Below are 15,000 nucleotides of genomic sequence, written 5' to 3'. Positions count from 1 at the left end.
AACAAAAAGATAAGCATTTCCGACTTCTTTAACGATTTCTTTCTCGAACTTGCGCTGCAACTCAATCCCGCGGTCTGCTGAGAGCCAGTTCACCTCACTGACTCAAGCATAGTTGAAAACAATCCTCTCCTTGAATTGGTACAAACTGAATATGGAATGATTTCCCCTCTGAACTTCGCCAGCTTAGGAAAGCACACTTTAAACGTAAATTGAACGAATGCTGCTTCTGAAGTTTCTTAAAATTGAGGAGATGAATTTTGATATGCACTGCATCGATCATTCAAAGTATATGGCTTTTCAGTAACAGGTACCTATAATATCTCAGATCAGTTTTTCGAACGATTTTCTCTCTTATGTATGAGGCGTTTGTTTGTGTTATTCCTGCTTGTGTAACTCTTGTCAATTTCTAAGTGTCTCTTTGTTTACTCTGTTGTGAGAGCCAGTAATGTCGCAGTGTAAGTGGCCCGCCAAGAATAGCAATGCTAACTGCACGGGGGCCTTCATGGTCTTGTTTGTATAATCGTGATTTGTTTGTAAATAAAGTAAAGTAAGTAACTAAGTAAAATGTCTTATCGATGAGATGATAAATTGCTCTAGTGTTACTAGACGTGTTGGTTGGCTTACTGAATATTTCTCGCACCAGTCTCAGCCAATCAGAAGCGTGAGAGAAACAGGTTGGTCAAGTTGTTTGCACTCGTTTTCCGCGCGATTATCGCGGACGCGTGTTTTGCATTGCCTCACCCTGATTGGTTCATTTGATCGCGTTCGCCTGTTGTGATTGGCCGAATTAATTTAGTTGTTTCCGTTTTAGCACCAATTGAAAACTGTTCCAGTGCAACGATAATCCTCATCCTTTCCTGTTGTTTATACCTTTGCAGAAAACGAAGCACAAGCCAAAGCTGAGGACGACAATGTTGCTTTTGCAGTAGTAGCAGGAGTATTAGGGTTCATTGCTCTGTTACTCCTGGCAGCATTATTATCCATTTTTAAATCTCGAGGCACACAGGAGTCAAATGGAGTGAACGTTCATCTTGTTCGCGACGGTGAACCAGAATATGGCTGAAGGGCTTATGGATTTTTTTCAGACGTAATAGGTGATGAGACTTTCCGCTGCCTGTTGCTTGTGTGCGCCACAGCGAACTGCAATGCGGAAGGGACGAGAGAAAAGAATTGGAGTGGAAAATGGCAAGAGGTATCGTATTCCCCCGTGAATGGAGGCCTGCTTAAATCCCATGCTGCTCGGCACGAGTGCTTCTTCGCCATTGTATGCTGGTAATCACGGCATTCCCAGCGTAAGGTGACAAAGAATGCCGTACCACCAAGTATGGGAGGGATGTCAGTGCATCACAGAATCCCTAAGATGAAGCGACAAATGCAATTTTACCCTGCCTTCATGATGCAAATACAGACAACCAGCATAAAAAGAGTAGCAATGGCGTTTTGTCCCCACAGGCTCACCAACATAATTACAATTCTAGCACATCACAGGAGGTGTCCGAAACACTTGACGTTGGGGGACACAAAATGACACTTAAGTAGATATTAGTGAAATATACTAGTGAAATCTTAGAAGCAAGTCACGACGTCGCACAATGAAGCTGCTGTATTTGATGACTTCTAGAGAAATCAGTTTGAACTGAATAAAAATGATGAAACTACTCTGAAAGTAATAAGAAGTCGTCAATGACAAATTTGAACACGATTACACACATGCATAAACTTTTGAGTTTATATCACAGCGAAGGTGGTCTAAGGGAAACAAAAGCTGATGTGGACCAGCTAAGATACGTACAACAAATAGCTGAAAAACTAAGAATCAGAAGGGAAAGTTGAACTTTTTACATCATTTTGGGTGAAAAAAGAAAAACAAAAAACCCTAAAACCAAGTTTATTGTAATAATACAATAAGCAGGTGCTAAGACTATAACAGGACTATGAAAATGGATTCCACTTAGACGTCGAAAGTCTAAGACAAAGTTTAAATATAAAATGAATATTAACTTAGTAGTGTCACGCAGTAGGTTGCGTGATTTCATTTTTGAGCATGCGTTAAAAGCTGCTGTTCTCAAATAAGCTAAGAATATTTTCTGATGCATCTCTTCCTATGCACATTTTGCATAAAAGTCAACAAACTTCGCTTGTAGAGAGAATTGACTGCCTCCGCTCTGCGCAGGACCAGTGCCTGGCTGTCAGCGATCGAGGAGTTAAAAAAGAACAGAAGTTCTTCCAGCGGAACAGAAAAGGACTAACAAAGGACATAATTACGAAATTATTTGTGTATTGAGGAAATTCTTGCCACCAGCTTACTTTAAACGTCGCTGTATAAACGCCTGCCACTGAGAAGTTTCTTTCTTTTAAATTTTCCAAGTGCAGTGGAACTTACATTCAAGGGACACGCTCGGGACCAGGGGCCGGCTTCTCGAAAGTCCCAAAACTTTTTCGGACCCGAGAAGCCATTTGTGAAACTGCCAACAGCTTGTTTTGGAAAGCGGATCTTTTAACATCTTTTCGACCTATAACTAAAGGAAACATGTCTTTGAAGTTTGACGACTTAAATACCCCCCGTCTTTGAGATACAAAGGGAATTGTGACACCCGAATGTGGCCCGTAAAGTTTCGGGACTTTCGAGAAACGGGTCCCAGGGCAGGTACCCCCTGATAGAGGTTGGGCTGGAGTCAAAGATTAGTCTCCTTCGCTGCCGTTTTTTGGATGTCACGCAAAAAAATCCAAAAAACGGCTGCGAAGGAGACTACCTGAATGGAGGTGTCACAAATGCAAGGTTCCACTGTAAACCACACCATGGAAGGTTTTCTCAGGCTTTCAGTGTTTTCGAATCCAAACGTGAAAATATCATGGAACATTTTGTCTCGTTTAAAAATTGGAAGAGATATGAAAGGTTTTGTAGTCGACTTCTGCGCATGTACTGTTCACCTCCACAATGCGAACATTTTACGTCATTGGAGTCGACTTTGGATGGTTTTCCTTTCTACGGCTTTTGACATCACCTCGAACGCCAGCACGGAACCCTTTTTGTCCTATTATTCTTTTTTTGTTTGTTCTAAGCTAGTATAACCAAAGAACGAAGGACGCCATAGTCATCGAGGAAACCACTAAAGTTAAGGTTGTTAGGGATCATCCAATCCCGATCTACCCTGGGTGCCCGAGGCCTTCCCGCGGTCTTGCTCTCATACATGACGTGCGCGCGAGACAACCTCGTCCCTAGGGTTTCGCTCAAAGGAAGGGAAGAAGAGAGACCCTGGGGACGAGGTTGCGCGCGAGAAAACCTCTGGAACCCAGGGTAAATCCCGGACCTTGACTTGATAAATTTGATACAGGGTATCGGGGGCGTAAAACTGAAGTTTTCGGTCAAAGTCGCCCTTATCGGCAATGGAGAACCTGACTGAGTTTCCCACTCGGTTTACCACTTAAATTGAGGGTTTGGAGTACGGGATTTGACTTCTTGTCAGAATATTTCTCAAAAGCCCAGCAGTGTTTACGGTAAAAAGCTTGATCCAGTTTACCTGTGATAGCTGAGAAATGTTTATCAAAAATCCAAAAGCTAAGAAAGCCATAAGACGCCATTTTAATAGAAGCAGAACAATTATGGCAGGTTTGTCCACGTTGGGTCAAGTGGGCTTCCTGCTACCATCAGACCAGAGCCTAGAGCATAACACCGCTCACTGTTTTTTTCCCAAGGGAAGTAAGACTATTCATTCCTTTTCGCTGTATGTGGCTTTTAAGGCGTTGACGCATACTCTTGCTGTTTTTGTCGGATAAACATTTCATTGAAAGAGCAGAAGTGTGCATTTGACTCTTTATTACTTGTGGAACGAAAGAAGGGCAGGCTAGAAGACTAGCCTGAACGAAATAGTTGGGAAACAGGCCCTCGCACAATCCTTAGGGTGGTTTATCGTGTGTCGCAGAACGTTTGAGTTTTTGCGCTCTCGGCGGGTGGTAGCTAGCGGTTTAATTGCTCGTTTTATAGAGCGTTTTCACTCGCGTGACCACCAGCCATATTGGATTGCTGAAACAAAGGAAAGCATTTGCAGATTATCATGGGCACCATTTCTTTGTTTTGGAACAACAAAATGGCCTCCGTGCCGTCATGTGAAAACACTTTATTGTTTCCTTAGCCAGCCAAAGCGTCTGACCATGGCCAGGGCCCGTGAGTCATCGATCTACAATCTTGGACACAATAAAATGGAACAGAAATACCCCCTTACCCCTAAATCAAGTATCGAAGCTGCGTGAAGGCCAAAACGCGCCATTTGCCAGTTATAGGGAAGATATCTGTTTACAAACTTTGCTTTTGTTATTCAAATATGCCAACCACAGGAACAAAAGACCCTTTGTATCGACAGCCAATGGCTCAGCCAATGAGGCTGTGGTTGGCACATTCATGACAATAGGTGACGTCAACGATATCTTCCCTATCACGGAACTATTTGCAACCACGCGGCAAGGAGAACGCACTCTCGTGGCCCTACCTATTGATTTTGTGGGGGAGGGGTGGTCGCAGCTCGAACCGAATGCCTCTCCGCCAAAAGACTGAAGAATTCAATTGCAAGATGGCGGCGACTGAAACGTCCAGAGCTCGGAAAGTTTTGTTCATCCCGTAGTACTGTTTTCAATTGTTGACGTTCAGAAGATGCTGAAAGAGTTATAGTAACTCTTCTTGGGTCAGTTGATAAGACATCGGTAGAAATTCGAAGCTCTTTTGGCGTTCCACGTAATGATTCTGAAGACGAGGTCAGTACGTAAACTTCTGCACATCCAAGAAAGAGAAAAACTCATCTTTGAAAGGTCTCACCAGCATACATTTTTTTTGTTTTAATAAGCTTAACAGTGCTAGTTATTTTGTAAGTAGAGCATAAAAAACCAAATATTAAGGATTAAAATAGTCAATCACAATGCAATAGTCCATTTTACAGTTATGTGCTTAGTTACCTGGCCTTGACTGAAAGTGAGGCTAGAGATGAACTTGTTTTGATAGAAACCTCATTGCTTTTCTCATGTAAATTCCAACTAATTAGCATGAGAACAACATCATTAACATAAGAAAGGCAGGGAGGGCTGTATCATAACAAGGTGAACACCAGCCTCACTTTCATTTAAAGGCCAGCTAACTAAGCACATGACTGTAAAATGGTCTATTTGCGAAAAAAATTAACAGTTCTTCTCTTGATCAATCGATTTGTTTGTGTTAATTTGATTTAGGTTGCCATCGAATTAGAATATGCGAAAAGCATGTTTGACCAGCACAAGAAAGCTCATGAAATAGTTGGATGGTTAGTAAATAGTCTGTTGTCTTTTGTCATAATAATAATTTGTAATAAAATATTGGTAGAATAGTTTTCAGTTGAATGGCGCAGCGTATTGTAAACTACAATCCGGGTCAACACGGGGTTGACACAGGACACAAAGTCCTCTTTCCAATTAATCATAACCATTACGATTTCCGAGATAATCATAACTATTTCAAATTCTCTAATCTGATTGGTTCTGTGCCTGCCTATTTGCGTTGGTGTCCAATAATTACAGATATCCAATTTGAACAACTCCAAATTGGATACCTGTAATTAGACACACATGCCATTCGCCCATCAATCACATGCACTTTGATGGGGGCTTTCTTGCTGTCCTACTTTTTGCAAAACAGATTGAATATAGAAAGGTATTCAAAGACTTTTTATCTTTGCATTTTGTTATAAAAAGGTAAAGTCTCCTACGAGCCTAGAAGGCCCATCAGGCCGGCGCTTATCTCTGGTTTCTGTAGCATGAAGCAACTAGGAGTATTTCTACTCCCCCCTGGATGGGATGCCAGTCCATCGCAGGGTTACCCCCAGCATTAGATTCGCCAGTACCCATTTATACACCTGGGTGGAGAGAAGCACTGTGAGAGTTAAGTGTCTTGCCCAATAACACAACACAATTTCCCCGGCCAGGACCCGAACCCAGACCACTCGATCCGGAGTCGAGCGCACTAACCATGAGGCCACCGGGCCTCCCACTTGCATCTTGCATTTTGTTATAGTTACAATTAATTAGTAATAGGGCTTCGTGTCATATGATTCAGGGGTAATCTTGCTCATAATTTCAAATCGGCTTTGCGCTGCGTGCTCAGTAGATTTTGAAATTACTCACCCGATTACTGCCTGAATTGTACTCCACTTAATTAGTCCTATTACTATCGCAAACAAATGCATTCCTTTTTCACTGTCTAATGTTACAAATTCATCCATTTTGGAAAATCCTCAGTTTGGTTTGAAGGTGGTTGTTGCTATGGTTATTGTGATAAATTCTGTGATTGATGTTATTAATGGACATTAAGTGAGTGATTAACCCATTGACTCCTGGGGGTTCCCCACTGACGAGTAAAATCGTCTGGCGTTAGACAGAGTAAAATACTAAGTATGGCCGGTTTAGGCCGGTTTAGGGGTGAATGAGCTGAGTGCACTTAATATGATTGGCTGATGTAACTGTCTGATTACAGTGTCCGATTACAACCCTACACAATAATTAGTGAAAAATAAACTAGTTAATGCACCAATCAAATTTGAGAAAATTGTAACTGTTATGATTAAGAAGAATATAGGGTGTCATTTCAATGAGGAAAACGAATTGGACATTACTCACCTTAATAAATGCAACTTGCAGAGGAGAGATTTGATCTTCCTTAAAGTCATAAATTATGTAATAATGATAATAACAGTGACAGTAATGATGTTGATAGATACCTCTTACTGAGCGACTTCGAAGTCCGTACTGTAAGTTACAAGAATCGTTGATCACAACTCCTGTTATTGTCATAGCACGATTCAGCAATTTTGCCCTCATCACAATCTTCTGGAGTTGTTCCCCCGGAAGTGAAGTTGTCTGAAATATTTTCAAAGTCACTTCCATGACTATACCGCCGAACCGGTTAGCTCAGTTGGGAGACCACCAGACTGCTGAGCGGGAGGTTGTTGGTTCGAACCCCTGCTGGACCAGAAACCAGGGTCCTTTTGAGATCTTTCTGGCTTTGTGCTCAATATCTGCCTTAGTTCAGATGATCGTGTCATTAGACGGTGACCTTAAGCCGTTGGCCTTGTCTTAAAGAACCCATGACACTGTTCAATAAAAGTAGACCACATAGTTCCCGGTGTCATGGTCTGGTCTCAGGCTATTATGTATGTGTTGGGAGAGGTCATTTAATAGGGATAACCTTAAAACCCTCCTTCAGGATGTCTGAAGGCATACCTGTAAACAGAGTATGTTCTGTATATTATGATTTGTTTTCCACACTGTGTTTCCTGGGTCAGTCATTTGTGGTTCTTAACAATTTCCGGGTTGCATAATAGGTTTGCATTTTAATTTAGAAGAAATTCACTCAATCACCACTACCTGAAGCAAATCGTTATGAGTCAAATTAACTGACAGCAAATAGACTTTCTCGATTAATCCTTGAGTTGATCAGGCTGTCTAATTTTGGCCTCACGTGTATTGATTCCGAATACAGAAACAGGCCAATACAGAAACAGCGTGCAATACAGAAACATGATTTTACGCATATTTTCAATTGTGTTCTTTGGCCAAGTGTTTATCGCGAAAGGTACTGTGATCAAAACGGTGTACATTAGCTGCCTTCATTGTATAGACTTACCTCGAAAACAACCTGAAGTGGCAATGATATTTTAGAGTATTTGCATGGTACACTTAGTTTGTTGACCACAGTTTATAACATTCCTATGGTATAAGAGTTGGTATAGTTTGTAACCAGAAAAAATTTGGGTTCTCTGAGTTGAAAATTATGTGCTATTTTTAGGTGTAACGCTATATTAATTAAGGCTTCGCGGGCATGACGACACAATAAAAGAAAAATAGTACAAGAACAAAATAAACCGGCTGAGAAACATTGAAATGAATGTGGTTGGAGATGTCAATCCCTATCTCCATTTGGACGAGGAGAGGGGAGGGGAGGGTGGGGGCAAGGCGAGGGAAGGGAAGGTAGAGAAGGACAACGGTACAATTCCAATGTTTTCGAAAGGAGGCAATTTGTGCGATGCCCTTTGAGAAAATGACGAAAGAGGAGTTTATGGTGCGTCTTTTAGTTGGTCAGGTTGGTAGGGTTGTTTTTGTTGAGCGGATTCTTTAAGTTAGCCGATTTTCAGTAAAACTGTCCCCTTATCACAGTTAACAAATATCAACTGGTCGAGGATAATTATGTGGAAGGTTCTCACGAGTGCTTCATCAATCATTTTAATTTTCAAATGAATGAAGGGGGTACTTTTTAAAGAAACTGTGGTGCTGCGTCGGTGGGGAAGTAGTATACAAAAATTTGGTTTTATCAACGTAGTTGATAATGTAAATTGGCCACCGTACAGAGATTCTACAAGCTGACGTTTCGCTCTGACGAAGGGCTAACGCTCGAAACGTCAGCTTTTATAATCTCTGTACGGTGGCCAATTTACATCATCAACTCCGCTGATAAAACCAACTTTTTGTATGTTAATTTTCAGTAGAGTAGAGATGTATTTCTGTAATCAAAGCAAGGACTTGCAAAAGTTGCATATTCTTAGAACTCAACTCATGGTTTTTTATTCTTGAAAATAAGTCTACATCTTACTCTAAATTAAACAATGCTTCATTAGTTATTATGAGAGCTCCAATGGGGTTGTATGGAAAAAAAAAACTCGAATCACTGCCTTATTAGATGGACATTAAACCTTCAGAAGTTTGGAGGCCCGATATTTGAAATCTAAGACCGCTTGGTTTCTCGCGAGTTTAGTCCATAAAAGTTGACAAGATTTGGAATGTCAAACTGAGACTTAACGCTGCTCTCTTAAAATTTGTTCGATATTCCATTATAGTTGATCCGCATTTTTGTTTAAATCAATGACACAAACCCTTTACTTTAATTAATGTATGACTTAATGTGGCTGTTGCTTTATTCAGACTTGGAGGGGAGGGAGGGGGGGGGGGGGGGCTGGAGTAGCAGCGTGCGTTTTACCTCATTCTAGAACTATGCTCTAAACAGGCCACCTAAACCAACAATTTCCTAATTGCCAAGTTTTTAATAAGAGCTTTTCAAGCCTTTATGTGAATGCCTATGCAAAGCAACGGAGGCAGTTCATTTTCGTTATGCTGGAAATGATTCTTTTTCAAGAACTTCTAGTCCTGGCCAATAATATTTGGGACAAACGGCGAAAGCCTTTCTCATTCTTAAAAACAACAATCTTCTTTAATCGCTTTACAACTAATCTCCCCCACTGAACGCACACCACTACTGACACCTTATTGTCGTTGACAAGTTGATGTACTGCTAAGAACCTCAGTCTTGTCTATTGCACTTCCAGGAGGCAGTCTTAAACAACTATATGCCTTTTGGATGAGCTACCACTAATCAAAGTTTCGTTTCCATCCACAACACCCCAATACATCTGGGCCCGGTTGTTCAAAAGCCGATTAACGCTAATCCCAGATTACAAATTAACCAAGGAGTTTATTTCTATACTCCCAATTGCTGTTCAACACTGATATTCGGAAAAACTCTACATTAGAAGAAATCAATCTTCAAAAACAAAAATAAGCAAAAGAAACTTCCACCAAAAAGTTGAAAACATAAAACAAAAGTTTACGGTAATCCTGGATTAAGTTAATCGTATTTGAAACAACTGGGCCCTGATCCCAAACCATACCCACCCCTGATAACACGACCCAACTTAACCTCACCCCACCCCACGAACCATATTTTCCCTATCATCCTTCTTAGGAGCAAGAAAGTTTCAGTCTGATTAAAGCCAAGACTCACTTGCGGTACGTATTTATAGGAACTTTAACCTAATAGCAGGGTGTTTCGAACTGACCCTGGATGACTTTGTATTTTTCGGGAGCGACCTGTTTAATACACAGCTTGACAATTTCCCAGAACTGAGTGAGCTTTGTTACTCTGAACAGAAATTGCTCCGGCGGAGAGGTAGCGACCCTCACCATTTCGTCAATTCCATGAATCTGATTCCCAACCGCCACCACAAAAATCTGCACGCCGAGTTTTTTTAGCGCAGTGGCTCTGGGAACCGTCAGCTGTCGTTGAACGTTTGATTGGCCATCCGTGACAAGGAAAACCATCTCTCTTGAGTTGGGGCGTTGACCTGGGAAAGGACGAGAAAACATGGATCAAGGACACAAAATGGGAAGCAGAAACATCTTCCTCTGAAATATTTCAGTTGCAATTTTTGCGTTATAATCTCGATTAAAAGGGTATGGTTGATTTGGACACCTTTATCTCTAAAAGCAAGGAGAAAGCCATCGTATACTCTACTCTTAAGATTGAAATTGTATCGAATTAATTTTTTCATAACGTCACCGAACGGTATGCAATCCGCTCCCAGGCTCTAACTTGTACTTCGCGCTTACTCGCCAGAAGACGAGAACGCCTAGGGACTAGGCTGCTTTCTGTTGATACTCAAATTTATCCTCTGTGTTCTTTGTTAATCTCCTTTCCTTCAACTGTTCGTTTTGATGAGAGTTCTTTCCCTTGTCCAAATGATATTAGGTTATTGCTGTTATTTTTGCAATTATTCTTGTTTTTCTTGCTAATTCTGTTGTGGTTGTGATGGACTACAGTCAGCAGATCTCATCTAATTAAGACAATGCATTAAAAGAGAAATCGCAAGTAAACAAGTATATTTCTGTCTCAAAGGATTGCAACTGAGACTCACGCGGTTGGAAATGATGCCTTTGAGAGAAGCTTGTTGTAACTTCGAGTAAGTCACGCCTACCTCCCGTCATATTGTACCCGGAAGTTGTAAACAAACTACGAACAGATGTGGATTTCTCCCCTTTGAACGCCAAACCCAAGGCCGTTTCTGGAAACTCAAGCTTTTTACCTTGAGTATCTGTCCAAACGTTAATGACAGTTATTCTCCTGTTTTATCGGCTTGTATTTTGCTTTATCACTGTCATTTTAGCATCATTTTCCCACAGAGTTCGTGGACGAAAGTGGAGGGAGTCATAAAGAATTGATGGCTGCTAGAAATTGAGAGCGGTCTCAATTTATGCGTTTGACCTCTGTCTTCGTGTAATTCAATTAAAGTTTGGAAACAACTCAGTTTTGATATGTGTTGTCCAATTTTACTAAATTTGCAAAATATTTTCTTGTATACCATTGACCCCTGAATATGTACCTGAAGGGTTGACAAACAGATTCCTAGCCAGCAACAATCCTTCCTGCGTGTTGGTTAGGCCACCCGGATAAGAAATCTGCAAAGTCTTATTGGCCGCAATACTGTAGTGTGTAAAGTTAAAGTTGATCACAGCGCTGGTAGCGAAAGTTACTGCTGCGTATTTGGTGTCATACTGAGACTCGGCTGCTAAACCGGCCATGTAGTGAAGAGCCTTTTTGCCTTTGTTGAATTCGCATTTACCAACCGAGCCTGAGCCGTCCAAGACCAGTACAATATCTTCAAACAAGGGAGCCTGACGTTTAACGAGTGACGAGGTATTGCATGGAGAAAGGTGCAGAAAGTTAACCATGAGCTTTGTAGCAGTAACGTTTGGAGCGGGAACCTTCTGAAACGCTGCCGAAAGAGGAATGGAACAAAAGTGTTCAAGACTGAGCACACTAAAACGATTTCCTCTTAAAGGAACGTTACTGGATAATTAAGCTGGAAACGGGAGCTTTGTGACATTCCGATCAAAAAATCTTCCGAACCTGTTCTCCCTTTGATCCTGTTTTACTCATTTTAGATTCATAGAAGCTTTCTCCCTGTTATATTACTTCGTAGACGCGTTGTTTAAGCTTTGGACAAAAATATCCAGCGGCATCGTCACCGTGTTTCAGTAAGTGCCATTGTGATCATTTTGAGGAAAATCAAGCCACATCAGTTATATGTAATCGAAAACCTTGCAAGTAGGTGACGAATTATAATTAAGTCCGCGAAATCTTGTCATCTTTTCAGCGAAGTGCCCGCCAAAGAAGTTATCAAAAACAGGCCTCAATGAACAGACTCATTCCGTTTTTAAAGAGATGGTCACATGATGATATCGTCACCCATCAAATATTTCAGTTTATCAAATCTGCGTCGTTCGCAAAACTTTGACTCTGTGACTTATTTTCGGTAACGGCTGTGCAGGTATAATTGTGTGATCTAAACATTGGTAGGAAGTGTAATTATTCAAAAGCTGCAGAAATCCAACTAAACTTACTCTTGTAATAAGGATCGTTTGGGTTTGATGGCAGAGGTCTGGGTGTGGGTGTGGGTGTGGTTTGGGGTCGCCAAAACGAGGCAGATCCTTGTCCAATCAAGAACGACAGGAGGCAGACCGCCACAGCAAGAGAAGTTCCGAATCCTGGCATTTTCGATCACTGCTTTGCTGAATTGTTACTCCAGGGCAAGCGTCCTTCAGCTTTGAACTCGAGATCAGTAAGGATGTGGCTCCTTTTAAAGGAGATCCTAACCGTACTATACATAGCCTGGTTATGTTGGTCAAGTGTTTTGCCATTATAATGTTAAGTGGCAAAAGAGAACCCTTAAAGTTTGAAGCGTCTCTTTACGATCACTATCAAACAGAGCGATTTAACTATCGGATATCATACTTTCGTTTTGCGGGGGACGCGGGGACACTTCTTGGAAAAATAGGGTAGGAGTGCAAAGCGCAGGACCCTGGTGCAAGTTCATTACAAAATGCCTCATTGTTTATCTAATGTCAGACCGAATTTTCCCTGGGCATAGATGAAACTATATGGCACTTCGCACTATATTCCATTTGGTCTCACTATTAAAGAGCTAGGGTTTTAAAAACGGGAGCTCTGCCCTTTTTCGGACGTGTAGGCGAACAAGCCAAGTTTTAAAGCAGAAAGTTCGAATCCAAAATGATCTTTTGGAACACCTCAACTGGCAAGCTTACAGCCACTCATTTGCAGCTTAAGCGTTAGTTCTTCCGATTCTGTGTTCTTGCTACGACTGCAGTTTCCGATCGGTTTGATTCTGAGATTACGTTTTTAAAATTCAAATCCTGTACAAAACTCCCGATTCTCCAATTCTGCTCTTCTTTAACTGCAGTTTCCCATAACGCGATTCTACGAAACGTGAATTACTGTAACGGTTGTAGAACGACGAATAATTGTGCCACTATACAGGATTATTTTAGTTCCTTTACGAAAGCGCTAAATTGCACTTTTTTGAGCATCAAGAGCGAGCAATATTCATTTATGCCCGCTTATTCAAGTAGACTATGGCCAAGCCGAATCATTGAGTGGTTTCCGCTTACCGGGTAGACAGCGGTAGTTTAAGGCGGGAGGTTTATGCAAGAATCATACAAGTCTGTCATTTGTTTTACATGGTTTTTTTATTTTCGAAGTAGGTCATATCAAGAATCGTCAGTTTGAAATATGGGAGAATCTAGATTATCGAAAAACTGGAAATGTCTTGCATCAAAATCTTGATATTAAACCGCAATTGCGGAATTATCGAGAATCGAAAAAAAATAACCTTAGAAACGGTGACTGAGCGGATAAACAATTTAACTTTGTAAAGTAAGAGAGTGGGAAGACTCCTAGATCGAAACTCCTCTTGTACATGTTTTATACTATTCTGACGATTTCGTCCTGACCACAATCTTCTGGTTTTGTTCCTCCTCAAATAAATCTGTCTGAAAGGAACCCATGACTTGTTATATTTGGGGGGTAATATAAGCCATCCACTATCTATCATATTTAGCTAAATAAAGTTGTTGTTGTGGTTGTTATGTTACCATGATATCGTTTCAATATTGCGTTTCAGTGTTTGTGCATTATGTTCAAAATCATCACCATGATATCGTTTCAATATTGCGTTTCAGTGTTTGCGTATTATGTTCAAAATCATCACCGTGATCTCGTTTCATTTCAGTAAGTAATTTGTTGTTCTTAACTTTTTGCGGCCTGGGTAATATTTTTGCATTTTAATTTTGAAGCGGAATTACTTGAATCAAACCGTCCGAATTCAAATTAACAGAGCAAACAGAATTTAGAAACAGAACTTTAAAATGTCTCTCAAAAGCGTTTAGTTGCATTTGCTCCTGGGGTGCTCTTGATCTTCGATTTTCCAAGAACTCAAATTCTGCTCGATTTGTGTAATCATACTACTCAGTGATGCCGGGATCTGCAGTGCCAGTCACATAGAAATTAACTCCAACTTCCTCTCTGATCACTAAGAAATCTGTGCAAATCCATTCTGAGAGGCGAATTTTACAATTTGCACTTGGAAGTAAAGTTTCTTAAAATACTGCACTCACAAGTCAGGCTTGTCAGAAAGAACCCAAAAGAAAACGTTTTAATATTGGGTTGGTTGGGGATTAGAAAACAAACGCTTTTATGATTGCTTAGTACATCGGTATCACGTCAGTGACATAGAACAGTTTAATCTGCCTAAAGGATTCTTCAAAGTTTTGCCAGTGCGGACTTGTTAGGGAGGTTCTGGGATTTTGGAAATAACTTTGAGTTAAGACACAATATGAAATAAGGAATGACCATCGCAGAAGACTGCGAGATTTAAGTGATTGCACTGTGCAGAATAGCGCGTGTCGTGGTCCTGTAATCTTTCGATGCCGGCCATATTCTTTGGAAATCCGGACGTTCTCGGAGCTACCGTGATTCTTGACACGCGGCATATCCAGATAGTGTCGGGATTGGGACTTTTGCCGTGACATGGAAAATCCGGTGTCCAGACACGTCATTAAAACACGGTGTGGTGCGGAGGATTATACACCACACGCTCATAAAACGAGGATTATTCAGCAAACGCTTAAAGAACGAGGAAGCACACATTTGTGATTATTGTGGTTTTGATTCTGAAATCTCAAAATATCATGATAATATCAAAATATCACCCTGAGATGGCATACCAAAGATAGATCAAAGATCATTTGATAATTTCAAAATATCATGATAATATCAAATTCTCTAAATCTCACAGTTGATTTGATATTTTGAAATTCTGCAATTCTGCACTTAAGTGCATCCTTTGCACCACACAGATG

The 15,000-nt window shown here is 40.9% G+C and overlaps 2 protein-coding genes and 1 long non-coding RNA gene across 5 annotated transcripts in view; 2 read left to right on the top strand and 1 right to left on the bottom strand.

Moving 5' to 3' along the window:
- The window catches only part of LOC138030240 (ZP domain-containing protein-like), a 58,494-nt gene extending 56,828 nt beyond the window's left edge, over nucleotides 1-1,666 (top strand). For both annotated transcript variants that reach the window (XM_068878140.1, XM_068878139.1), the window contains one exon: nucleotides 879-1,666. In XM_068878140.1, coding sequence (XP_068734241.1) covers nucleotides 879-1,063 — 185 coding nt within the window. In that variant the 3' untranslated portion in view covers nucleotides 1,064-1,666. The remainder of the gene's footprint in view (nucleotides 1-878) is intronic.
- A 2,883-nt stretch (nucleotides 1,667-4,549) lies between these two features.
- The window catches only part of LOC138028200 (uncharacterized), a 14,982-nt gene continuing 4,531 nt past the window's right edge, over nucleotides 4,550-15,000 (top strand). Inside the window, exons 1-2 of one of the 2 annotated variants that reach the window (XR_011127574.1) lie at nucleotides 4,550-4,749; nucleotides 5,218-5,288. This is a non-coding gene — a long non-coding RNA (uncharacterized lncRNA). Of the gene's footprint in view, nucleotides 4,804-5,217; nucleotides 5,289-15,000 lie in introns of both variants that reach the window. The other variant, XR_011127573.1, reaches the window with a different exon arrangement.
- On the bottom strand, nucleotides 9,820-13,783 carry LOC138029509 (vitrin-like). The gene is made up of 3 exons (XM_068877225.1): nucleotides 12,187-13,783; nucleotides 11,166-11,558; nucleotides 9,820-10,130 (listed from the first exon to the last, which is right to left on the bottom strand). Exons 1-3 carry the CDS (start codon nucleotides 12,335-12,337, stop codon nucleotides 9,820-9,822), a joined length of 855 nt encoding a protein of 284 aa, XP_068733326.1. The 5' UTR covers nucleotides 12,338-13,783.

This window comes from Montipora capricornis, chromosome 13 (genome assembly GCF_036669925.1).
Source record: "Montipora capricornis isolate CH-2021 chromosome 13, ASM3666992v2, whole genome shotgun sequence".
Taxonomy (NCBI): Eukaryota; Metazoa; Cnidaria; class Anthozoa; order Scleractinia; family Acroporidae; genus Montipora; species Montipora capricornis.
This window is presented reverse-complemented; position numbering and strand designations above follow the sequence as displayed.

What these genes read in the sequence shown, in the direction of transcription:
- LOC138029509 (XM_068877225.1), bottom strand. Translation starts at nt 12,337, where the DNA reads ATGCCAGGATTCGGAACTTCTCTTGCTGTGGCGGTCTGCCTCCTGTCG. An exon ending in AAACGATCCTTATTACAAGA is followed by an intron (nt 11,559 to 12,186) that starts GTAAGTTTAGTT and finishes CTCTTTCGGCAG; the next exon opens with CGTTTCAGAAGGTTCCCGCT. An exon ending in TCTGTTTGTCAACCCTTCAG is followed by an intron (nt 10,131 to 11,165) that starts GTACATATTCAG and finishes GTCCTTTCCCAG; the next exon opens with GTCAACGCCCCAACTCAAGA.